Source organism: Rutilus rutilus (genome assembly GCF_951802725.1).
Source record: "Rutilus rutilus genome assembly, chromosome: 19".
Classification (NCBI taxonomy): domain Eukaryota; kingdom Metazoa; phylum Chordata; class Actinopteri; order Cypriniformes; family Leuciscidae; genus Rutilus; species Rutilus rutilus.
Genome location: NC_140232.1, coordinates 8,563,487 through 8,589,016, shown reverse-complemented (window position 1 = coordinate 8,589,016; position 25,530 = coordinate 8,563,487). Strand labels below are relative to the sequence as shown.

Genomic DNA, 25,530 nt, shown 5'->3' with positions numbered 1-25,530 from the left:
CAAAATACCCCACAGATATTTTTATATATATAAAATGTTAAAGTCACTTTTTGAAGGTGAGCAAAAACGCACCGTTTTGTGTCTGTTCCCTTACATGCAAATGAGCTGCTGCTCCCGGCACAGGGGGTGGAGCTACAACAGCTTGTGTCCTTTTACCTCACACAGACATGCCCTGAAAATTTTTACTATTTTACTTAATTTTACTTCACTTTTTAGCCTTTTATGTTGAAACCGGAGCCAGATGATGTCAACGATGTCAATGATGGAGAGACTCAAGAAGTGACAACATGTAGAAGCAACAGGACATTTCTGATTGGTTAGTTGATGAATTTATGTAGCTGATGTGTAGTTATCTTCTAGTCATTGATTAGCATATTCTGTCTTGATAATCTATAAATCCGTGTTCAGGGGTTTATAAAAATTCTAGGGTTGGTGATGTCATTAAAGGAGAACTCCGGTCAATTTTAACATTGAGCTCATTTTTTTGTACATTTGGAGTGCTGTCAGTACAGAGAACAACGACAAAAATCGGTGTTGCCTACAACGTGTTATCCTCGTTTTAAAATTTGCACCCTGTTGACTTCAATGGGGCAAGTTTTAAACCTGCTTTTAGCCTCTTAACATCCTTGATGTGTCATTACAAGTGCACAGGTCATGTGAGTGATTCCTTCGGAGTGAACGTGGGTGAATCTGACTGCAGTAGATGTGAAAGAAATATATAAAAAATGATGTTTATTCAGCCGGCGCACATACCTGTATTTACATCCTGTTTTCGGTCGAAGTCCACAGTAATCGATTGTCGAGTTCACGCGCATAGGTTTAGTACCTATGATCACGCGCGTGAACTCGACAATCGACTACTGTGGACTTCGACCGAAAACAGGATGTAAATACAGGTATGTGCGCTGGCTGAATAAACATCATTTTTATTAATATCTTTCACATCTACTGCAGTCAGATTCACTCGCGTTCACTCCGAAGGAATCACTCACATGACCTGTGCACTTGTAATGACACATCAAGGATGTTAAGAGCCTAAAAGCAGGTTTAAAACTTGCCCCACTGAAGTCAACAGGGTGCAAATTTTAAAAAGAGGATAACACGTTGTAGGCAACACCGATTTTTGTCGTTGTTCTCTGTACTGACAGCACTCCAAATGTACAAAAAAATGATTGACCGGAGTTCTCCTTTAACCCGGGAGGAAGCTCGTGTAGTCCCTACCAGCCGTTTGTTGCAGTCCTTAAAAAGCAATTTCTTTAAAAGCAAATATCTTCCTTTGCTTTGAACTTTGAGCATTGTAACTTTGCAGATGTTGTTTATGCTCAAACAGCAACATTACACACTAAATAAAGTTAGAAAAGTGAAATCATAATCAACCTCCCCTTTAAAGGTTCTGCCAACCCGCATTTACCCACCTTTTGTAGTATACCCAACCACCTATTGAACTTTTCTCAAGTTTAATTTGGATTAGAATCTACATTAACTATTAAATTATATTTTTATCTGAGGACAGGTGGTTTATGTCTATTATACATTTGATTAAATGAGGTGATAAACAGGTATATTCTTTATCAGTTTTCCTACGCCACAATGTTTATTTAATATAAAAAAGACTGGGATATTATGACTTTTTACTTTAATGAATATTTCATTAGGGTTGGTTTATTAAGTAAATTTCTGCATTGGAACTTTGGCACAATATCAAGCTACATCATATTTATACAAAGACGTAATTAAGTCTTACTTAAGTGGTTCAAAAACACTCTTCAGTTCAACTGATTGCATTTAAGACAGATATAAACTATAATAGATTTCACTTAATTGCAATTAACATGAAATTAAGTGTCCGGAAACATTACATTCAGTTTAACTTATAAGTAGTCTTTTTAAAAGTATGCTAAACTTGTGTTTTTTTTTTTTTACAAGGAATACGTAGCTTTGCGATGTTACAAATGTCCATTTAAACGTACATCAGTCTAATTACTAAATGATTGTTCATTTGACAAATTTATAGTTAAAGATACACATCTGCAAGAAGTAAGCTCAATCTAGCAAACCCCTCATCTGGGGACACTGTCAATTGGAAATGCAATTCATAAATGTGTAATATATATTTTAATTATAAAAACATAAAAGGATTAGGGGGGTCTTTTAGGGGTATGTATGGTTTGTGTTGGAATTAGAAGTATTTATATTTAGCTTCATACAGCATTTATAATAAGCTTCATTTATAATTAAAAAGTGGGAGAATATAAAACATACAGTGTATAATCAAAGTCTATGGTATGTCCTTATTTAGATAAGTAGGTAAATGTGTTTGTTTAATAGAGAGAGTGATGGACTGAGAGCAAATGTGTTCATTTTAATGTGATTTTGCATTTGTATTAACACGTGTGTAGATGGCTGCCCTGCCGATGCAATCATTACGGCCCCTGCATTCCGAGTCTGGAGACCCCTAAGGAGTGTGAGCGAGACGAGGCTGACAAGATTGGCCCTGACTGTGTGTGTGTGTGTGTGCATGTGTAACCCAAGAGAAGAGTCATGTGATGGCCTAGCCTGAGTTCACACATGTATCTAAACAGACACAAACACATACCCAGCCTTTGAATGTGTGTCAGACCAGGAAACAAAGGTTTATGGAAAGATTGTTTGCCAGAACATTGCCTCTTTGCTGTATATTGATGCCATGTAAAGGATATGTAATGCTGAAGACAATGTTATGAATGGAATGTATGGGGAAAAAAACTGTATATTTTGCAAAAAGAGAGTTACATTGAGAGCTAGAAATAATACTGTCGACACCATCTATGATGATAGTTACTGTTGCTATTATGCACTTAGGTGGCAGCAGTTCATTGTTAACCATGTTAATGAAGCCAGCCAATAATAGCGCAAAGAGTGTATGAACGTGGGCATAAAGGGGAAGCGATTTCCAGGCCACTGTTCATTTACATTCTTGGATGCATGCATGCATATTTATTGACAAGCAAAACTACTTTAATATGTTTTTGTCTGTCTATACATGCAGGTACTGCTTTCGGTGGGCAAAGGGCAAAGGTTTTTTTCTATATTCTGTTTAAATTCTAGAGGAAGACACTGTGTTTACAGAGTAGACTGCTTTCCTATGCAGGTATCGCTCTGCAACTGCCGCCTGTGTTGGTGACACGTGACGTTAACTTAACATGACAGAAGCACATAAAGTATGCCCCCATTCCACTCGGTTCTCTGCGGCTCAGCACGAGCCTTTAAAGGGGCAGCACTGAGACAGCCTCAGAACACTCCACAGAGCCGCCTTAACACAACACGCTAAGGACAATGACTGATTAACATGTACAGAGTTTGAAAATGAAACATTGATTGTGTGGACTGCTTCTTACATTGGATAAATGATGGAATATAGCCATTACTTGTCAAGGAATAATGTAGCAGTCGTTTAAGAGTAACTTTAACAGCATCACTTCACTTAAAGCCTCTGTATACACTGCATTATATACAGGTCTTAATGCAAGCAAGCTTAAGCAAGCTTAATGTGAGTTTGCTGTACGTATCCGGGTAAGGTTGGATAAAGTAGTAACACTTCACTGAATATTCATAACACTTTAACTCATTATGCCTTTACACATTGTAATGCATTATATCTTTTAAAAAATAATTGTAATGACAGTTATAATACATTGTAATACTTATAATAAGCATATATATATATATATATATACACACACACTGAACAAAATTATAAACGCAACACTTTTGTTTTTGCCCCCATTTTTCATGAGCTGAACTCAAAGATCTAAGACTTTTTCTATGTACACAAATGGCCTATTTTGAAATCTGTCTAAATCTGTGTTAGTGAGCACTTCTCCTTTGCCGAGATAATCCATCCACCTCACAGGTGTGGCATATCAAGATGCTGATTAGACAGCATGATTATTGCACAGGTGTGCCTAAGCTGGCCACAATAAAAGGCCACTCTAAAATGAACAGTTTTATCACACAGCACAATGCCACAGATGTCGCAAGTTTTGAGGGAGCGTGCAATTGGCATGCTGACAGCAGGAATGTCTACCAGAGCTGTTGCCCGTGAATTGAATGTTCTTTTCTCTACCATAAGCCGTCTCTCCAAAGGCGTTTCAGAGAATTTGGTATTACATCCAACCGGCCTCACAACCACAGATCACGTGCAACCACACCAGCCCAGGACCTCCACATCCAGCATCTTCACCTCCAAGATCGTCTGAGACCAGCCACCCGGACAGCTGCTGCAACAATCGTTTTGCATAACCAAAGAATTTCTGCACAAACTGTCAGAAACCGTCTCAGGGAAGCTCATCTGCATGCTCGTCGTCCTCATCTGGGTCTCGACCTGACTGCAGTTCGTCGTCGTAACCGACTTGAGTGGGCAAATGCTCACATTCGATGGCGTCTGGCACTTTGGAGAGGTGTTCTCTTCACGGATGAATCCCGGTTTTCACTGTAAAGGGCAGATGGCAGACAGCGTGTATGGCGTTGTGTGGGTGAGCGGTTTGCTGATGTCAACATTGTGGATCAAGTGGCCCATGGTCACGGTGGGGTTATGGCATGGGTAGGCGTATGTTATGGACAATGAACAGGTGCATTTTATTGATGGCATTTTGAATGCACAGAGATACCGTGACGAGATCCTAAGGCCCATTGTTGTGCCATTCATCCACGACCATCACCTCATGTTGCAGCATGATAATGCATGGCCCCATGTTGCAAGGATCTGTACACAATTCCTGGAAGCTGAAAACATCCCAGTTCTTGCATGGTCACCGGACATGTCACCCATTGAGCTTGTTTGGGATGCTCTGGATGGGCGTATACGACATACTGTATATATATATTACAATATTGTAGTACCGGGCTACTGACAAGCCAACCGCAGAGGAATGCAAGTAACCGCAGCAAACGCAATATTCGCGTTTTCTTTTTCATAAGGCTATACCCTTCTTGTTTTGAACTTTGTGCATGTGTATTGAATGTTAAATTAGTTAAACAGACAGTGAATGAGAGATCGACTGAGCATGTGCGATTTCCTGCGTCTGTCTTTGAGGTCAAGTCAAGTCATATATATTTGTAAAAAGGTTGCCGTGTCCAAGGAAAGAGAAATATTTGTTGTGTCATCCTTTTAACGGTTAAGGATATTTACCATGAATGGCGTCAGCGTCAGCGCTGGTCAGCGTTCCACAGCGTGAGGAAGCCGCAGGGAAAAAAAAGAGTCAATGAATCAATGCCATTGGTCTCTATTAAAGGTCCCATATTGTCAAAACTGAAATTTCCTGACTTTTTTCATGATAACAGGGGTCTAGGGGCTATGAAACTACCATAAGTTTCAAAACAGTCAATCCACAGACAAATGCACACAGCCTGCATAAAGTAGCTGAGCCTTTTCACAAGCCATTGTGACTTCCGTATAAATGTGATGTCAGATCTACTCAGTCACTGCCTTCAGTCACCACCCCGAGCACTGCCCACCGTCAGGAAACTACATCATTGCACAGGCTTCCGAACAACATTAATATAAGAGAACAGTGGCTCATGTTTATTTATTCATAAACGCCACAGCAATTTAGTTCGACCTTAACCGTCTGTTCTGCATGTTTCACAAGTGACTGCTTCGTCAATCAGGCACAGTTCAATGCCGGTTTTTCAAAGAAGCTACTCCTCAAAGATGCTGCAGTCCCTACAGTTCATAGGTTTACAAGTTTACCATACAATTGCAGCATATGTTCTCGTGTTTTGTGTGCATCTTTGCACATTTACCACAAGTACACCTTTTACAGAAAAAAGTAACATTGAAAAAGAAATTGTAGCACGTCAACTTACCGTATCAGTAGGAAAGCAATAGTTACAGGCTACAGCATGCATGACCCTAGTTACCTGTGGTTGGCCTGGCCGTGTGTCACTCAGAAAACAACAGGCCAATCAGAAGAGAGGCTCATATATATTAATTTTGAAAGGGCAAAATCAGCCTGTTCTTAGCAGAGCTCCTGAGAAAGGAGCTGTAAAAATATATTGGGATGGTTTTTGGTACTTATACCGCAAATATATATTCTTAAGGACATCAAAACGTAAAGTAAAACCTCAGAAAGGTATACAATATGTGACTGTGGCGAGCACGACGAGGTCGAGGGCCGTGGGAGGACGACTGCTGGCCACACAAAACAGAAACAAAACATCAACTAAAACACAGGCCTGTTCCTCTCTCGCTCTTCACTGTCGTCGTTCCTCCTTTATGCTTCCGCTCCTCCGTGAGAGATGCGAGACCGGTGCGTCGCGCACGTGTCGCTCATTATCAATCACGGCACCGGCCTCGCGCCGTCCTCCCACAGCCCTCGACCTCGTCGTGCTCGCCACAGTGACCTTTAAGTGAAGCATCAGCTTCAGCGTTACCCATGCGACGCATTGCTGGTCAGCTGAGCCTTGAAAAGTGGAGCTTAAAGTTAAAAATAATTAAAACCTTGTTTCATTACATCTATCTTTTAATGAATCAGCGTTTTTGAATGTGTTATGTGTTGAATGTGTTGAATAATGTGCCGTAACAATGTGCGCGCTGAGTGACAGCCTTTCAATGCGCAGAGTTGTTTAGTCAATGTTTAGTTTCGGTTACATTGGTTACTGAAAATGTCCTCGTTTTTGTGCATGCTGACCTCATACCAGAGTTCCCACATGGGACCTAGCAGTGGTTCCCGAAGGGAACTTTTTTATTAGCCATTAGACCACTTTTTTAGTAGCCATTACTTCTCTGAGGAGAGTAGGAGACCTTCAGGCGCCCTCTATGTCTGATGGGTGCCTGGAGTTTGCTCCAGGCGACATTAAGGCCATCTTGCATCCCAGGCCGGGCTATGTGCCTAAAGTGCCATCTAATGTGGCACAGCCTACGGTTCTGCAGGCTTTTCATCCTCCACCTTAAGTGACGGCGGATGAAGAAAGACTTAATTTGCTCTGCCCTGTCAGAGCTCTCATGTCCAGAGGTCTTCTTCATGGTGGAAGTCAGACCAGTTGCTGGTGTGCTTCAGGTAGCCCAAGAAGGGGCTTCCCGCATCCAAACAGACCATCAGCAACTGGGTTGTTCAGGCTATCTCTGTGGCCTATCAGGTGGGCAGCTTGCCTTCACCTTTGGACGTGAGGGCTCATTCAACCAGAGGCTCGTGTGTAAAGCATAAGCAGCCTGGCCAGCGGCGGAGTATGCACGATCCGCGAGTGCTGAAGACATTCTGCACGGCTTAGATGGGTGCCCGCTGCTCTCCAACTGCCAGCAGTGGGAGGACCCAAATGGGCGGCGACCGCTTCTTCCAGTGGCGGTAGCTTCACATATCCTTTTTCCTCAGCGCCATCAACAGATGAGAGCGTTAAGAGGCAGAAGAGCGCGTACGCGCTGAAAAGGACGCGCTGAATATTTCATATTTTGGTATGAACATTCACCCGCCAGTGTGGCAGATAGCCTTTTGAGATTTACTCGCCAAACGGAAAATCTACCCGCATTTGGCGCTTGGCGGGTGTTAATTTCGGACCCTGATGCAGCACCAATCAGGATTGGATTAGTTTCATTCATACTTCAGATGTGTTACGCTAAGGGCGTTTCCCAAAGTGTCGTAGTCGACGCAGTGTCTCGTTCCCCCTTCTCAGGGAACAAGGGTTACAGTCGTAACCCGAGACGTTTTCCTTGTCCTTTAGCCCTCAGCCTTATCTTTTATATTTAGAGTGTTTGTTTCATTGTATTTTTTGTTATTTTCTATGTTGATATATTATTGTTAATTAACTGTGATTCTTTTTTCGTGTGAAACAACATTTTATGGTACGCTCACTGTTAATTTGAATGTGATTTGAATTAATAAAGAACCTTTTTGTACAGTATTCATGTCTCTGTTCCTTACTAGTGCATAGAACCTGTGTGTCTCAAATTAGAATTTAGTTTCAGTCATTCTCTGTGAGATGTCAGAGTGGCGTAGTCAGTTTTCTTAAAGCTGTATTATTCTATTCCTAGTTGTTGGGCCTTAGCGCCCTCCCTACGTTGGCCCCTGCTACAATTGCAAGTGATCAAATGTGGCGACTCCTAAGCGGAGGGAGCCCAGAGATGTCTTGTTTGTAGCAGCTTCCGCAGTCACTTCCTCCACTACTACTAACTGGGTACTTCGCCCACGCCAAGCTGGATCACTTTTTGCCACGACAACCCTGTTGCTGTGGTAACAACATGTGTCTTGGGGATAGCACCTTTCTTTTAGCCATACAGTTTCTTCTACTCTTATAATGTTTTTTGGTTTTTTTATACACTATCTGTCAAATAAATACATTTCAAGGTGATCAGGTCGGTTTTCTATTATAAAGCACCATATTTCTCTATATGTGTCTAAAGTTCACATTAGCATCACATTATATTCAGATTAGTTAAAGTGTTTACTGAGCTATAGCTCCCTCTTGAGATGAGGTCAGAGAAAGACAAATTATCTAGAATCAGCTTTTGCAATATTTGTTTCAATAAACAGTGATAAACTATGTTACTCACATGAATATGGCAAAGCACCTAGTATTTCCAACAGTAGGGTGTTTGGCTCCTTTGAAATGAGCTATAAATTGCTACTTTCGTAGTCAACATGAAATTGCATTTGCAGCTCATTTTACTAATATAATGAGATATGCTGGGCTGACTGTTGTTTGGCACTGGCAGTGTCTCAAACCACACTGAACTTTGACACAGGACTCTTGAATAATAAAAGATAACCTTTAACCCCAAAAAATGAATGTACACGATGGCAAAACACCTCTTTTTACTAGCTTCAATGGAATTGCAAATATTCATGCAAGCTGATGCCATCTTTAGATTAATTTAGTCCATGTACAACGTTGATACATACAGTTATCACATTTGATCAAAATTCCTTGCATTTTGTGTTAGTATCTATTATGGTTTTAAGATTTTTAGTCTTGCATTCTTGTTTAGTTTAATCTATTGTAATTTATGTTACACTAACTGTAATTGTGAGGACTACATCCTTATTATTTAAAAAAAAAAAAAATCATAAATATATTTAAAAAAATAGCCAGAGGTTGACATTACAGCTTCTTAAAAAGAACAATGTTTTCATAACACCTCAGAGCTACAGTGTTTACACTTTTCTTAATTATTAAATGAGTAGATGTGAAGATGGATCGTGTCAGGTTTTATGTCAATCATATTTAACGGCACGATTTTGGTTTGATTATGCAAAAACTGTGAATGAGCTAAGAGAGCTGTGGCGCAGGGGAACGTTTTTATTGAAAAACAACTTTGTGTGGTTCACACATAAGTCAATAACATAATTTCTAAAGACTTATATAGAAATATAGTGCATTTACTATATGGAAAACTATCATGAGTTTTTTTTTTTGTTGTTGTTGTTGTGTTTCTGTTATTTTAAGAGCTTGACAGCCTTTGTTCACTATATGCTATCAATGTATGGAACATGAACATACATTTTGTTCCACAACAGGAGCGTCAGTAAAATGACAGAACTTTCATTTTTGTGTGAACTATTTAAGCAATCCTTTATGACCTTTCACTGACCTGTGACTATGTTCTCTGAGAGAACATTGATCTGCACCTCGACTGAGTGTTTGGAGGTGTAGGTAATCTCAGCACTGACATGGGCTACTTCACCGATGAACATTGGGTACAGGAAGTCTGTGCGTTCCACCCGGGCCAAAGCAGCTAAACAGTGATCCTATTTGACAAAGGAAATTGTCATTTATTTGCACTTTACTAACAGGATACTACAACTCAGTGTCTCAATCAATAGATACATTTGAACTGTGTGTGTACATTGTGCTACATACATGTAGTGCCCTCTACTGGCTACAGCAGACAATGGCCATTTTTTTAGCAAAAGGCTTGATTTAAAGGAATAGTTCACTTAAAAACAAAAATTCTGTCATTATTTACTAATGAATTTATTTCTTCTGCTGAACAGAAAAGAAGATATTTTGAAGAGTGTCGGTAACCAAACAGTTGATGGACCCCATTGACTTCCATAGTACTTTTTTTCCCTACTATGAAAGTCAATGTGGTCCATCAACTGTCTGGTTACCAACACTCTTCAACTTATCTTCCTTTGTGTTCAGCAGAAGAGAGAAATTCTTACAGTTTTGAAACAACTTGAGGGTGAGTAAATGATGACATCATTTTCGTTTTTAAGTGAACTATTCCTTAAGGTGAAAGAAAAAAATATTTATCACATTTTATAGATTTTGAAAGATTTAAGTATATATTCAAGCATATATACTAAAATGATGTAAAAAATACTTTACTATGTAAATAATATATATTTTTTTTCACATTACAGTAATGAGAAAGATATTGTTTTGCATTAATGTAATGAGAATCTGTGCAGTAAAAGGTAAATAAAAATTTTAATGGTCTTAAAATGGCCATAGTTGATATGGCAGCAAAATATGACTACTCATTTCTTGAGAGGCTTTGTGAGTTTCACCGATCACTTGTCAAAATCAGAATGTCCATCAGTTACATCTTTACCATGCTCATCTGTTCTAGAAAAGCACAAAATACATCACACTTTATATATAAAAAAGATAGTGGTTCCACTGTTGAACTGTAAGACTAAAGGGCATCAGGAAGAGGAACTCACCCCGTTTTGAGAATTGCAGTGGCGTGTGCTAATGATGCAACCTGCTTCCTCAATCATCTTCAGGATAGTGCCACCATGAACATTACCAACAATGTTGGCATCATCAGGACGCATGATCCTGAAAGATTTATAAAAATTGTTGTTTTAAAAAACCTTTACATATAATTTCTAGGCTTCATAGAGATTTATTTATTGATGTCCAAATTCAGTAATGACCTATAGACCAACATGTAGATGTATACTTTGAATAAATTACTGTAACAATTCAAGTGCTTACAATATTATTAAATTACATTATCTTTTTATATATCTTCTGCTGCACACATGTACAGTATTTATTTATTGATGTCCAAATTCAGTATTGACCTATAGACCAACATGTAGATGTATACTTTTGAATAAATTACTGTAACAATTCAAGTGCTCACAATATTATTAAATTACATTATCTTTTTATATATCTTCTGCTGCACACATGTACAGTATTTATTTATTGATGTCCAAATTCAGTATTGACCTATAGACCAACATGTAGATGTATACTTTTGAATAAATTACTGTAACAATTCAAGTGCTCACAATATTATTAAATTACATTATCTTTTTATATATATTCTGCTGCACACATGTACAGTAAACAGGAGGGAACTTTGAAATAGCCTACATAGGCCTAGATCACACTGACTCAATCCCCAGGCTTCAAGAAGACTCTAATGATTCATACAGTATATGACTATAAGCATTACTATAGTAAATAATTATATTTATATAAGTTCCCAGCCCTATTGTCAAGCCGTATTTAAACTTTTTGCTGTTTACATTACTCATTTTCTGTGTTTGCGCATTCCAAACAGTCGGAGATGCAACATTTGATCCTATATATTTTATATATTCTTAGAGGGATTATATATTTTCAACTACTCTAAAAATGGACTGTCACATACAGTAGGAGGTCTATTGGTGTCATAATAAAAGACATACGTTGGAAAAAAAGTATTCAAATACAAATGACACAACAAATGACAACATACAGTGAAACAAAAATAGACATTATAACATCAACAACCAGTTTGGGGAGAAATTCTGCCAAGTCATATTATACCAAAACATACCCTATCATATTAAACTTCTTATAAACCTCCATGTAACAACAAAAGTTATGAAAAGTTCACTTAATTGTTTTGTTGAACATAAAAATCCATGTCAAACACAATATTACAAACACACAAAGCTGAAAATCTGGAAGAACATGAGGGTGTCTATGTCTGGATTAATATGAAAAAGTGTGTGCTTAGAAGAGTATGATGATGTGTCTGTAAGTCAACTCTACCTGCTGAGCTCATAAAGAGAAGCCATGACTTAAAAGTTAGACGAGAGAGTCTTGAGAAGTTCCCAACACAACAGTGACTTTCAGCGATAGTAACATCCTTTCTTTCATTTCCTCCATCACATCAACTCATTCATGACATCATCTCCACACTGACTCAGACTCCACCCACCACCTTCATTCAAATTCTGTGCTTCCTCAATCAGTTCACTAGCAATGACACATTCACAGTTTTGTCCTGAATATTACAGTACAAGGCTCTAGAACACACTAGATGTTAACTAAAAAAATAAATAAAATAAAACTATTATATTAGTTCTAAACCTGTTACCCAAAATTGTTGACACTGTTGTAAAATAAACATGATGACACATTCTATAATTATGTGCAAAGCTACTACATTGTTTAGCAACAGCAGACAGTCTACACTTACGCTAATAAAATATATTACTTGGTACAAAAATGATTTATTCTGATTTTTATTCATAATAATTACAAATAATTGTTTACTAAATATCTGTGTCTTGTTTTGCTAATGCCTCTGTTGTATAAAAGTAATAAATACAAATCACTGTATTTATGTACACTTGTAAAAGCAAGTGTTTTTACCATAGGTAAAAGGATTAAATGTTAAAATATTATGTTTCAATAGCACTTGACAGACATGAAAAATAGAAGAAAATAGGAATCCCAAAATAGAAATCCAAAATAGAGTTCTCAAGTAATGAAGTATTTTTCAAGTTCTTTACACACATGAACAAATACTACCATGATGGAAAAATGTAAATTTTTTACTTTTTTTCTTTTCTTTTTTTTTACAATTTAGTAAATGTCATTATTTTTGTTCGCATTAAAGTAAAAAGGTGCTTAACTGTCATTAAAGTGTCACAATGTAAAAATACAATTAAATAAAAATAAAGGTCTAACAATTGGCTATTTTTTTTATTTTGGGGATAGATGTGATCCGAATACATTCTTGACAGGTAACGGGTAACCCAATAAGAGAGCAGACATGGAAAATGTAGTGAAAAGGACCCAGTTTGAACCTTTTGCTTACAACAATATTTAATGTGGTCATGCCATCCATCTAAACAACAGGTACAGGATTTCCCAAAGTAACCACAAGAACGAGAAAGTTCCAATTTCTGTCGACTGATTGATCAAACCACAGTTTATCATTAACAGGAAAAAATGTATCTCTTGTTCCTTCACCCCGTTGATTACACTCAACTTTACCAGAAATGTTGCACTTTTGGATATTGAGAACTTGTACAAATGTAATGAAAAGTATTGAAGTATCAAGGATTTAGTTATTTTGGTATCATGCTGTTGTGTCTATGCCATACTGTCAACTGTCTTAACTATATTGGTTACATCGCACTCAAAAACTTTTTTTGCATTCAGTTTGCATTGCTTTAGTTCACTAAAATAGCTCAAAAGAGACACATGTAATTTGGTTCAAGTTGTTTTTCCCCATCACTGATACTTGAATTGTGTCTTGCGAAACAAAAAGCACAACAGCTAATATCCTACCTTGGAATATGAGGATAATGACAAAAGCGTCTGATCTCTCTCAGAACCAAAATGCCAGGCTCAATAAAATGTAGCATATTGCCTTTTTTACACAGTAACAAAATGACCTGATTTGTTAAGCACTAACAAAATGGATCTAACCACACTAAGTGATTCACCCTGGCTGTTAAGTAAATTTGGTCACCTCTGAGTAAATGTGGTATCTGCGCAACATTTGCATGCGAATATAATGTGTTTGGTTATACTGACTATATGTTTTGGTTTAACTGTGTTAAAACAAAATGCAATGTGAAGGAAAAACTACATTATAACTATATAAACCATATGTCACACACAATTATGATGATTTACTCTGTAAACTTAGTAATAAGGAAATATAAATTAAAATACATATTTTTAGGAACACAATACAAAGGGGGGTTGGGAGTAAACCATGTGTTTAAGGGTTAGTTCACCCAAAAAATAAAAATAAAATTGTTATCAATTACTCACCCTCATGTCGCTCCAAACCTGTGAGACTTTTGTTCATTTTCAGAACACAAATTAATGTATTTGTAATAAAATTTGAGAGATTTCTGTCCCTGCATTGACAGTCCATGCAACTACCAATTTGACGCCTCAAAAAGTTCATAAAGAGATCATAAAACCAATCCATATGAATTGAGTGGATACATCAAAATTGTTGGAAGAGACACAATTGCTATATATGATAAACAAATTGAATTTAGACCTTTATTCACATACAAACTTTCATGAACGCACACATCAGGGGCCTCTATGAAGCCGGTTTAGGTGGTTAGCCAGGTATGTTTCAGTTTAGTTTGCAGTCTACCCGGCACCATGAAACTGGCTCATCTTTTATTGGCATACATCGCCATATAACTTGCGCTTCATGTCTAACCTGCTCCGAGGCAGGTTATGTTCTAGGTGAGAGATCTCAAACCGAAATTGGACCAATCAGCTGTGAGTAAAGTGAAACGTCTGACACAATAAAGTCACTCCCCCAGTTTCTCTTGCTGCAAATTAAAGGTAGTAAAAGTAGTAATGTAAAAGATAGTAAAAGATTTTTAAATACGAAATTGTCTGGCTTTTAGCGATGATTATTTATTATAATTATAATTCTTTTATATTATTTATTATTTATATAACTATTATACCCCTTATCCATTACACATGATCGATTTTAGTTTAATAATTATTTAACATTTTGTTTAAATGAACAAAATTATATACAGATAATGTGTAATATAAATAAGATTTGGAATTGATAGATAAAGCTTTTAAATGACTAGCTACATGTGAGCTTACATGTTCTCAAGTCTCTGTATACTTAGGCCAGGGAAGGGCAACTTCGGTCCTGGAGGTCCACTGTCCTGCAGAGTTTATCTCCAGTCCTAATCAAACACACCTGAGCAAGCTAATCAGCGTCTTCCAGATTATGAAAAAGCTACAGGCAGCTGAGTTTTTTATCAGGGTTGGAGCTAAACTCTGCCTGTACTGTAATCCTCCAGGGCCGAAGTTGACCCTCCCTGACCTAGGCTATATATATTGTCAACTATACAAACTAACTTTCACTTGCACTAGCTACGTTTACATGTACACTTTTTCGTTCAATCTACATTGATACTTTTTCTTTCTTTGATGAATCCGAACAGTGATTACATGAACGAAAAAAAAGTGATCTGGTTGATGTGCGTGTTTATATGTCACAAGCTTCTAATCAGAATTGATTTTTTGGCATACGCACACATGCGCGAGTTTCCAACAGAGTTTCCCGCTGTTTGTGCATACTATTCTACATTGCTTTTCTTTGTTTTAAAGAGCAGACTTAATACGTATCTATTTCGGATCCTTATTAGAAGACAACGAGCACATGAACCGTTATGCCGGGCTCGGGCTGCTTATATTGATCAAATAGTAAAAACACCCCATCCCACGCCCAAAACAAAGCATCTGTGGGACGTTGTTCTGCTCCACTTCACAGACGATGAGTGGTAGGAGAATTTTAGAATAACATGACAGTAATTTATGACATTTATTTCAAAAACAACAACAGCTGGTTCCATGCGTCATACGTCATTATGCCATTTCTACGTCATTTCACATGCGCAGTCCTTTCCAGTTTTGGTTTTCAGTCCGATCAAGTGTTTACATGCTCTCGATCGGATTAGAAAGGAAATAAACCACCCCTTTCAATCTGATCGAAATTTAATTTGGAACGAGCTCAATCAGATCAATTAAGGTGTTTACATGAAGGCTTTTCAGTACAAAAAGTTTTAGGTCCTATCTAGAAAATAGAAAACAGTGTGTAAGAGTTATAAATGCAACATCAGAATATCGAGATTATAATATTGGAGTTCCACAAGGTTCTATTTTGGGTCCATTGTTGTTTAGTATGTATGTAAATGATTTGCCAAATGTTTGTCTTCCAGATGTTATTTGTCAAATGTATGCCGATGATGTTGTCCTGTATGTACATGCGAAAAGTCAAAAACAGGCGGCACAGAAACTGACTGATACCATGGATCTGGTTTCACAATGGATCGTTAAATCATGTTTACATCTTAATATAAAAAAAACTGTTTGTATGTTTTTTACTAAAAGGCCAGATCATGACGCAAAAGCAGAAGTATTCATCCAGGGGCAGAAAATGTAGGTAGTACACAAATTTAAATATTTAGGAATAATAATAGATTCTCAGCTTTCTTTTAAAAAACATGTGAAGAAAGTGATAAACACAGTGAAATTTAACTTAGCAAATTTTAGATTTATTAGAAATTGCTTGACTACAGAGGCAGCAGTCTTATTTATGAACTCAATGATTGTTCCACATATTACATACTGTATGACTACCTGGACAAAAACATTCAAGTCATTTCTTAAGCCCATTGAAAACATATATAAACAAACTCTCAAGGTTCTAGATAAAAAGCAAAATAGTTTTCATCATTGTAGTATTTTAGCAAAGTATTCCCTTTTAAGTTGGGAACATTTGATTCAATATGCTGATTTGATACTTGTTTTTAAAATTCTGAATGGCATTGCTCCTCCGGTTTTTAAGGATTATATTGATCAGCTAACAGGACGGTATACACGAGCTGGCACTAGGGGTGATTGTAAGGTGCCATTAAGAAAAACTACCTTTGGTCAGCTATCTTTGGCTTTTAGAGGAACACATGAATGGAATAGACTTCCAACGGAGTTGAAAGAATTAAAACAAATAACAGGTCATTGTGGTTTCTCAAAAAAGCTGAAAAGATGGTTAATGTTAAATCAAAATTGTGAACATTTATAGGTATTTTGGTATGGTAGTTTTTTATTTGTTGTTTTTCTGTATTGTGCTGTATATGTCCTTAACATCAACCTGCAGAAGGGACAACGGATGAAAATTAGGCCATCCTTAAAAATATTCTTGTTTGCCGTAACCCGACCGACCCTGTCAATTTAGTACCGACCCAATTATTTATTTTTTTTCCCTTTCAGTCCGACCGACTTGCCGGTTGTAAACTTGCGTTAAGACCGGCCGATTTTTTTTTAACTCTTCAAACAACTAATACAAATGCAATAAAATAATATTAGTTATTAAGTATTGTGAATATAAATTGCCTAGACCTACATACAAACATAAGCTATGTTCTTTCTTTTAAATAAAAACCCGTGGCGCGTCATCTATGATTATGTTTACACCATTGGTTAACCGTTAACGCATGTCACACTACTGCCTGCAAGCTAAGTTTGCTTCGTTGCATTCACTGTCAATGGTTCGCGCTTGGTAATGATGGCTGCGGCTTTACTCTAAAGATTATTTCATTGTTATATGTTGTTGAATATGGTTTATTAAAAAATAAACATGCGAGAGCGTGTTATAGGCTATATGTCATGTTTTAGTCAGATATGACGACGCTACTGCAACACGCATTGCCGCAGATGAGAAGCTGAGCATCAACGTGCAAACTATCGCAAATCAAAGTGAAAGTAAGTCGCTGACGCTTAACACACAATCATCATCATTAAATGTAAAGAAACGAAATGATCTTACCAGGGCTGTTTCCGCTTTCTCTTATTGCGGGCTTTGATTCAGACATTTTAGCTGATGATCAATAAAATAATGTAGTCATAACTGTTGCTTTCGGTGACGTGCACTCCATTAAATCTACATATAGCGGTAATTGAAGATCGGATTTATATCCGCAAAAAAACAACACACATTTAGCCTATGTAACCAGGTGTAAATGGAATCGTTTTGATAAATCAGATTGCAATCCGATCTGAGAAAACGCATGAAGTGGCCTGGTGTAAACAGCCCTTAGGCTACGTTCACACTGCAGGCTGAAACGACCCAATTCCGATTTTTTTGCCCCTATGCGACCTGTATCTGATCTTTTCATGACAGTCTGAACGACACAGATCCGATCTTTTCAAATGCGACCCAGGCCACTTGGGTATGTGGTCCCAAATCCGATACATATCCGATCTTTTGAAATGCGACTTCAGTCTGAACGGCCAGGTCGCATATATCCGACCCGCACGTCATTGATACAGTACGCGAAAAACTTCATAATTCTGCATTGAAGTAGTCGTCGGTTTGAAAACGGACTGCATATTCGTCGAGCTGAGGTAAATCTGCCGAACGGGTCGACCTCGACGAGCCCGTTAATTAAAAAAAAAGAAAAAAAGCCCACGGCCATTATATATACGTTATGTTAACTTATTTGTGCTGAATCTGATATTAGATAGGTCAGCGTCAGCGGCTGCTGTCTGGCTCTTGTGTAACGGTCGCTGCGCGCGCTCATGTGTGTGTGTGTGTGAGAGAGAATCACAGTTAGTTAAAGTTTAGTTACAGTACTTCCGCAAACAACAAGTGATGTCGTTGACCGTTGAGTACTCTTCTGCGCATGCGGGTCACTTCTGGGTCATTTCACGTTCACACAGGAGATCACAAAAGGTCGCATTTAATTGGAAATGTGAACGGCCTTACAAAAAAATCGAATTTTTTCAAAAAATCGGAATTGAGCATTAAGCCCTGCAGTGTGAACGTAGCCTTAGACATAGGTGAAAAATGTCATCCCACCCCCCCACCGACCCTGATTTTTTTTTTTAAATGAAAAAATATATACTTTTTTATATTATTTTTTTTATATATAAAAAAATATAGACCGACCTACCGACCCTTTTTTTCTTTTTTTTTGCTGTTACTGCAAACCAAAATATTTTTAAGGATGGCCTTAGCCAGTGTTGGCTAAATCTGTCGCATTTTACATATGGTTATGTATTATTAATGTGTACTGTCCCTGATTAAATAAATAAATAAATAAAATAAATACAATTGAGCCATCAATCCGATTACAATCAAATTAATAGTGTCCATGTAAACGCAGCCAAGCAAGATATTTTCTTCATGCTGTGTAAATTAATTTGTGTACATAATTTTCTTTAATCTCTTCATCTTCAGCAGAAGAGAAACAATTATTTTGATGATTCTCTCACGAGAAGTGAATCTCAGTTTTTCTGTTTCAAAGCATGTGATTGGCTGTTCGCTACTGATGTCACACTTTCATGTGCACGCGCTCTATGACCTCAGGAACCATCTAAGCCTGAGTTAACAGAGAACGTTTTGATGATCAGTGTTATGGTACAAACAAAGCATGATTGAATTGGTTTGGTTTTGTCAACTTTTGTCTGGTTTTGAAACTAATCCTGTATGTTTGTTCAACTACCATTATAGAGCCCAGTTATGGTAAACAGAAAGTCAAACATGTTCAACTGACGTGTGCGAGAACCAAAGAGGTTACGCAGCAAGTTTGAGCATCCGTAAAAAACCAATGACATTTGTACGCATCACTCATGTGCGCTTGAGCTTCTGTTTATGTTTGTTGATCAATGTTTATATGCAAGTAAAAACCTAAATTCAATCTGTTCATCATATAAAGCGATTGTCTCTCTCTTAAGATATTTTGGACTAAACTGCTCAAAATAGTTGTATGGACTGTCAAAGGAGGTTTTGTGTAGAAGTCTGTATCCCCTACATTTCCTATGGACTGTCTAATCCTAAACATACCTGTAACATTCCTACTTAAACATATGGGAAACAGACTTCGACATAAGAGAGGGACAGATGAAAATAAGTCTTATGGGTTTGTAACGACACAAGGGTGTCATTGAAGACCTATTTTTCAATTTTGGGTGAACTTATCCTTTAATGCACCAGTATACTGAAACATCCGGCCATAGAAGTCTATAAAAGGTTCTCGTCGTGAAACGCATCCACAAGCAAAAACTATTAACACTAGAGGAAGGACAAAACTTGCTTATTGCTAATGCACTCTGAAAATACAAAATTATCCTTGAGCAGGAGCGTAATTTGTGTGTGGGGGGGGGGGGAGATAACCCCCCCAATATTTAAATCTATGCATTACAACCCCCCCAATATTTATACCATGATCACATGAAAAATATGCAGACCCAAACTTCAACCCCCCCAATGTTCAAACCAAATCTACGCCCTTGTCCTTGAGTCTAAGCTTTCTTTCACCACATAAGCATACGGGAAAACATTAGTTCAAATGATTAATCAAACTTTTCAATTTACAAGAACTCAGCCGGAATAACTATTTGAGTCAGATTTGACGATGTGGAAACGTTAATAAGAATTACTGTTCAAAATATATTATATCCTAAATATCTGTACAATTGTACTATGCGAAACTTAACAATTCAATGACTATTAAAGTAGCAGTGTCTTCTTCTTCTTCTTCTTTCGGAGTTTTATGGCGGTTGGCAAACCAGCTAAATGGTGCATTTACCGCCACCAACTGGACAGGAGTGTGAAGCGTTAATCGAGTGAAGCAAAAATCAACTAATTATATATATAAAAAAAAAAAAAAAAAAAAAAAAAAAAAAATTCATATAACCTATATTCTGTTAACCAATCCTGTTTCTCTTAGATACCTCATTAGAGCACTATAAACCCTTGTCTCTTTCTGTGCGTATTGAAATATGTTTTTTACTGACAGTGTATTAATACCTATGTATCTTAATGATTCTATAAAGTTGATTCTTTCTCTGTTGTATCCTATGCAATGAATCAACACGTGTTCAACTGTTTCTGACAAGCCACATTTATCACAATTCTCAGAATCTCTTTTTCCTATGATAAACAGTGAATAATTAAGGCATGTGTGCCCTATTCGAAGCCTAGATATTATGGCATCTTCTTTTCTGCTTCCGTATTTACTTCTCTCAACCCCAACTTTATCTTGAATTTTATACAGATGTCTACCTTTTGTCTCCTTGTCCCATTTCTGTTGCCACATTTTGTTTAGAGCAGATTTTAAAGTAGCAGTGTCATTGTTACTGTCCAGACCACTGCTGCAACACTGTGTTGTTGTTGTTGTCACATGATACCTGTTCATTTTCTCAGCGTTGATCAGGATTAACCAATCACAGTCGTTTGGATTATGTTATAGATTACCAACGCGGATTTTCTTCTGTAAATCAGGTTTGGAATAAACAGAACTATACGATTATACGTTTTAGCATTAGCACGTTTCCAAAAAAAACTACCGGAGAACAAACCTCGATGTAGAATTCGGCTTTCTGGCCCCCCTGGTTTGTTTCCACATGTGCTGGAGTTGTTTGTGTCTCATTGCACCATTAGCTAGTAACATGTAGATTAGCAAATTAACACTGCCGTTTATGCGAGCGTGAAGTGACAACAAATACCGTCCGACACACCGTCAAAATCTCATAAAATTTGCACATGGTTGCAGGCTGTACCACTTAAAAGCACGAGAGGGCAGTCGCGCTTGAGCATCGAATGACAAGAGAAGTATATTCTGTCACCGCGCTATCGGCTATCAGACAGGCTTTTTAAAAAAAAACATTTAAATTCTGATTACTGAAACAAAGGGATAAACACATGAGCACCAACATTTATGCTATGAAAATACCACGCATAACAGCCCTTTCGATTTCGTTTCTACTTTCTATTCACCAGATTATTTCATGATCCGCTTCTATAATAGCATAGAACTATCGTCATATCTAATTTGCCACGCTATAAATCCCGTATATCTCTTCAATATAAATTTTATTTCTTGACCACCTAGATAACCTTGTGCTTTAGTCAGGGCTACGTCAGCATCACTGTTGAGGTCATCGCATGCGACATACTAAGGTTCCCGGCATGAACGGTGTGAGAAAAAAAATGCTCCAGCATCCGAAACTTGTTTTCAGTCATGTTCAATAAACAAAAGTAACGTCCTCGTATTTCGTTCTCTGTAAAACGTGTTAGTGATCTCCGAAAAGGAGATATTATTCTATTTGTGGATAGAGCAGGCGGATTATTGGGCCGCTTTATCGGACGTAAAATTGAGATCCATTCATTGAGCCACTAAAGGTTAGAGCTACATAAAAGCGTCTTACCTGCATATCTGGATGGATGGTGTCGCTTGTGCATTTGAAATAGACATTATATGAGCTTGCGTCGAGGCTCGTCTTTAACCCCGATTCCGTGTGTCGTAATGAAACAGACTGTGTCAGGCGGAGCGAGAGCTGCAGGTTTGAAGGGTAAATCGATTGGCCACAATGGCCAGCTTCTTCCACTGCAGTGGTAGCCTATGAGACATTATGTTGATCATTTAGCTTAAGTACGGGGCGCGAATCGTTTATCGATTCATTTGCTGTTTTAGAAAGTTTACTTTCGTTTATTAGCGGAGGTTACACGTGTGGAGATAGGATAGCTTAAACTGTCCCTTTGTTGTTCTCTATAAAGCAAAGAAACGTTTTTATATTAGCCTAAAAAAAATATCAACCGTTTATGGATTCTAGACTTTAGGTTTACCAACATGTTTATAAATGTTTTAAATGAGTATTAATAGTAAAAGTTTTACACATGCTCGTTTCTTTTTTTTTTTTCTTTTTTTTTTCATAGTTGAACTAAACCACCGAAAGGTGGCACCAGAGACCAGGTTGTTTTCCTGGTTGTTTTTCCTGCGAGCGTTTATAAAGAGGACGCTGTCAAACAGCTGTCACTGATTGTTTGCATTTCTTTATTTAGCCAACCCGATATGTAATTTATACGTTTAATTTATACGAGTTTTACGTGCATATGATAGGCTACGCACTGTAAACCCCTTGGGTAGGATTAGTGTGGGGTACGTGCGTACACGCATATGTAGGCTACAAGAAAACTGCGTATAGCCTATGCACGTAAAAACTCATTTTCGCGTATAAACTGCACGAAATACAATGCGTGCTAGAGACGCATTTCATGATCAGGGCAGGCTGATTTAGCAGACGCTTAATTTTTCGTACTTCATGGTTCATTCAATGAATAAGCATAATGGTTTTATCAGTAGGCCTTATAATCTCTGATATTCCATGTGATATACACATTGTCTTCATTTGCGCGCCCAAATCATGTCATTGTTATTTTTCATAGTGAGTCCGTGCTTCTCCTTTGTGGACTAGCTCTGTTAGTGCTCTTAAACCCATTTTTATTTTACTTTAGCTATTTGTTCAGAAAGAATGATGCAAGGGAAACCAACTGTGTATGCCGCAATTTTTATTATAAAGTGTATAGCACAACACATAAATGTATAAACAAGTAGTCAAAATACATAGCACATCCCCCAAAAAAGAGATTTCAGTGAACAGCACAGAGTGCTTACAATTAAATAATCCGCACCAACTCAGGATACTGAAGTGTGAGGTGCAAATCTTTTACAATTAATAACCCTTGGGGTTTTACAAGGCGTTTTCAAGAGCCACCGACGATTTAACTCGCAATTTGCGAATAAATCTATAACCACGTTATGTACAGGTCACGCGCAGGATCTTTATGAAAACAAAACTATTTGAACGAGTCTGTTCCATTACTATACACTGGACTGGGGAAAAACAAGTATACAATACTTATATGTTATCTGATCACTCGTAGGCTATTCATCAAGTAGCCTAATTTTTAAAAGAGACATAGGTTGCAGATATGTAGCCTACAATTCTGAAAGGCTTGTATTATAAGATCATAACAGTCATTTGTATGGTAGCCTAGATCTACCAAGGTCTCCAGACTTCGGCATCGGTGATCAGTGGCACAGGCTGTTGACTGCGAATATCAGCGTTGCAGCGTTTTGGGGGGTTTACGATTCTTGAGCTGCTAGATTTCAAATGCAGAAGTTTTTGCTGGATTTGTGTCATCATTTTGGAGCTCTGTGCACAGCAGTTCTGGCAGGCTGGTGTCTTGGGCATCGTCGAACGCTGGATGAACTCGTTGACGCGATGGCGCGTTTCTGTGTCGAGGTTGGTTTGCGGTAGGCGAGCTGAAACGCGCTGAATGCAGGTTGTGTACCCCTCTTTAAAACTAATGGTACCATCTGTAAGCAAACAATAAATAGGCATACAGTTTAGTTTACTTTGAAACTATTTTATATCAGACAAACATAATGTGAGTTGAAATGGAAAAGATAGCCAATCTGAAGATAACTGACCTTTAGACGGAGTGGATTGAATATCAGTCAGGAATCGAACGGTCATTTCCAAAATATCAGCTTTCTCCAGTTTAGAATAACGGCAGTTCTGAAATAGAGAACAGGCAACGGTAAGAAAAAACGTAGCACATCAGCACTTCACGTTGAAAACAGACTATCCAAATATAATATGTTTAGCATATGCGTAAACAAAACTTACATCTTTGCCTGTGAGCGGGAGAATGAGCGCTTTTAATCGGTCGAGGCTATCGTTGATGCGCGCTCGTCGTTTCTTTTCCAGTAAGGGTTTTAAGGTTTTTCTCAGTTCGTTTGCCTCCTTTCTCATGGCCACGGTGCGGGGCGCATAAGACAGAGCAGACACAGCAGTGGCGTTGGGAGTCATGTTGAGGTTGCTGTGGGAAGATCGTATGCCGGATTGAGGACCCGCGCGGGGTTTATATTCCTGACCGGCGCGTCATGGGAACGCCCCCACGCATCAGACAACTCCTCTGGTCAAATAACTTTAGACTGTAGAACAAAAGGACGCGTCTGTAGCGTGTATAAATTATATTCCACTCTTAATCTCAGTTTGAAAATCAATATAAACCAACATATATTGGTTTATATCCGATACCCTGCTGTAATTAAAATTTTGCTCGTTTCCCCATCGTGTTATATTTAGACTGAGACATTTGACATGTTTGCTATTATATATTTAAACTTCCTTAGTTTATTTATATTTATTATTTGACTAATTTATCCAAACTTTCAACATATGTTAATGCGTCTTTCATATGCGTCTTTTTCACTGTTGGACGGAATAAAAGCCTGAAACTGTTTAGGAACAATTTGCATCTATTATTTAACGTTATATCTTATTGACAATACTTTTTCTATTGTTCTTTCACATAGATGCTTGCGAAGAAAACATGTTAATGAGAAGAAGAGGGAGGCTGGTGACGCGTAAGGACACTGGATTGGGATCCAGTTTAGGGCGGGATAAGCATTCATAATTTAAATAAAACAGATTCCCAAGCCACGCCGTTTTAAAGTAACATCTGTCTGTAAATTGTGATAAACAATAGCTTTTTTTCTCTCTCTCTTATGATGACGTGGGTCTTACACCTGTAGCTATACCGCTGGCGTTCATAGGGAGGGGTTGAGCGCACGCGTCCCCCAGCAGACCGCTAAGTTGCTATGCAAACCAATATGTGATCACTACATTCAACAAACATTGATTTTAGCTTATAGTGCTTGTCTTCAAGCATATAATCCACGTAAATTTGTTTGGTTTAAATTATAGGACGTGGACTATGCAAAAAGCAATGTTTGCGTACGCACGCCTATGTTATACTTTCCTTTAGACTATTTTTATCTGCATGAAAACCAAAAAGACGTTTAACCCATGATCGGCTGTCAAATATTTTCAGCTAGGGGACCTTGGAGCCCCATGGGATCCACGCGTCCTGCACGCGTCATGTAGAGGTCTCCAGATGGCCTCTCCTCAACCAACTCCCTTTTTAATGATGGTGTAACTTGTGCCCCTCATCTTTCTAAA

At 37.9% G+C, this 25,530-nt stretch overlaps 2 protein-coding genes across 8 annotated transcripts in view; both read right to left on the bottom strand.

The window, feature by feature from the left end:
- acot7 (acyl-CoA thioesterase 7) overlaps positions 1 to 22,443 on the bottom strand; it is a 155,301-nt gene extending 132,858 nt beyond the window's left edge. For 2 of the 7 annotated variants that reach the window (XM_084390350.1, XM_084390351.1), the window contains exons 1-3: positions 11,974 to 12,103; positions 10,644 to 10,761; positions 9,566 to 9,722 (exon numbers count right to left, since the gene is read on the bottom strand). In XM_084390350.1, the coding sequence (XP_084246476.1) occupies positions 9,566 to 9,722; positions 10,644 to 10,761; positions 11,974 to 11,999 (301 nt within the window). In that variant the 5' untranslated portion in view covers positions 12,000 to 12,103. Of the gene's footprint in view, positions 1 to 9,565; positions 9,723 to 10,643; positions 10,762 to 11,973; positions 12,104 to 20,092; positions 20,117 to 21,078; positions 21,338 to 21,927 lie in introns of those variants that run through there. The other 5 variants (XM_084390349.1, XM_084390348.1, XM_084390347.1 and 2 more) reach the window with 5 other exon arrangements.
- Positions 22,444 to 23,051: 608 nt separating this feature from the next.
- LOC311278966 (transcription factor HES-2-like) lies at positions 23,052 to 24,396 on the bottom strand. The gene is made up of 3 exons (XM_084390157.1): positions 24,193 to 24,396; positions 23,994 to 24,081; positions 23,052 to 23,879 (listed from the first exon to the last, which is right to left on the bottom strand). The coding sequence occupies exons 1-3, from the start codon at positions 24,373 to 24,375 to the stop codon at positions 23,560 to 23,562; spliced, it is 591 nt and encodes a 196-aa protein (XP_084246283.1). The 5' UTR covers positions 24,376 to 24,396; the 3' UTR covers positions 23,052 to 23,559.
- Between the last annotated feature and the right edge of the window lie 1,134 nt (positions 24,397 to 25,530).

What these genes read in the sequence shown, in the direction of transcription:
- LOC311278966 (XM_084390157.1), bottom strand. Translation starts at nt 24,375, where the DNA reads ATGACTCCCAACGCCACTGCTGTGTCTGCTCTGTCTTATGCGCCCCGC. An exon ending in TCCCGCTCACAGGCAAAGAT is followed by an intron (nt 24,082 to 24,192) that starts GTAAGTTTTGTT and finishes TCTCTATTTCAG; the next exon opens with AACTGCCGTTATTCTAAACT. An exon ending in TCAATCCACTCCGTCTAAAG is followed by an intron (nt 23,880 to 23,993) that starts GTCAGTTATCTT and finishes GTTTGCTTACAG; the next exon opens with ATGGTACCATTAGTTTTAAA.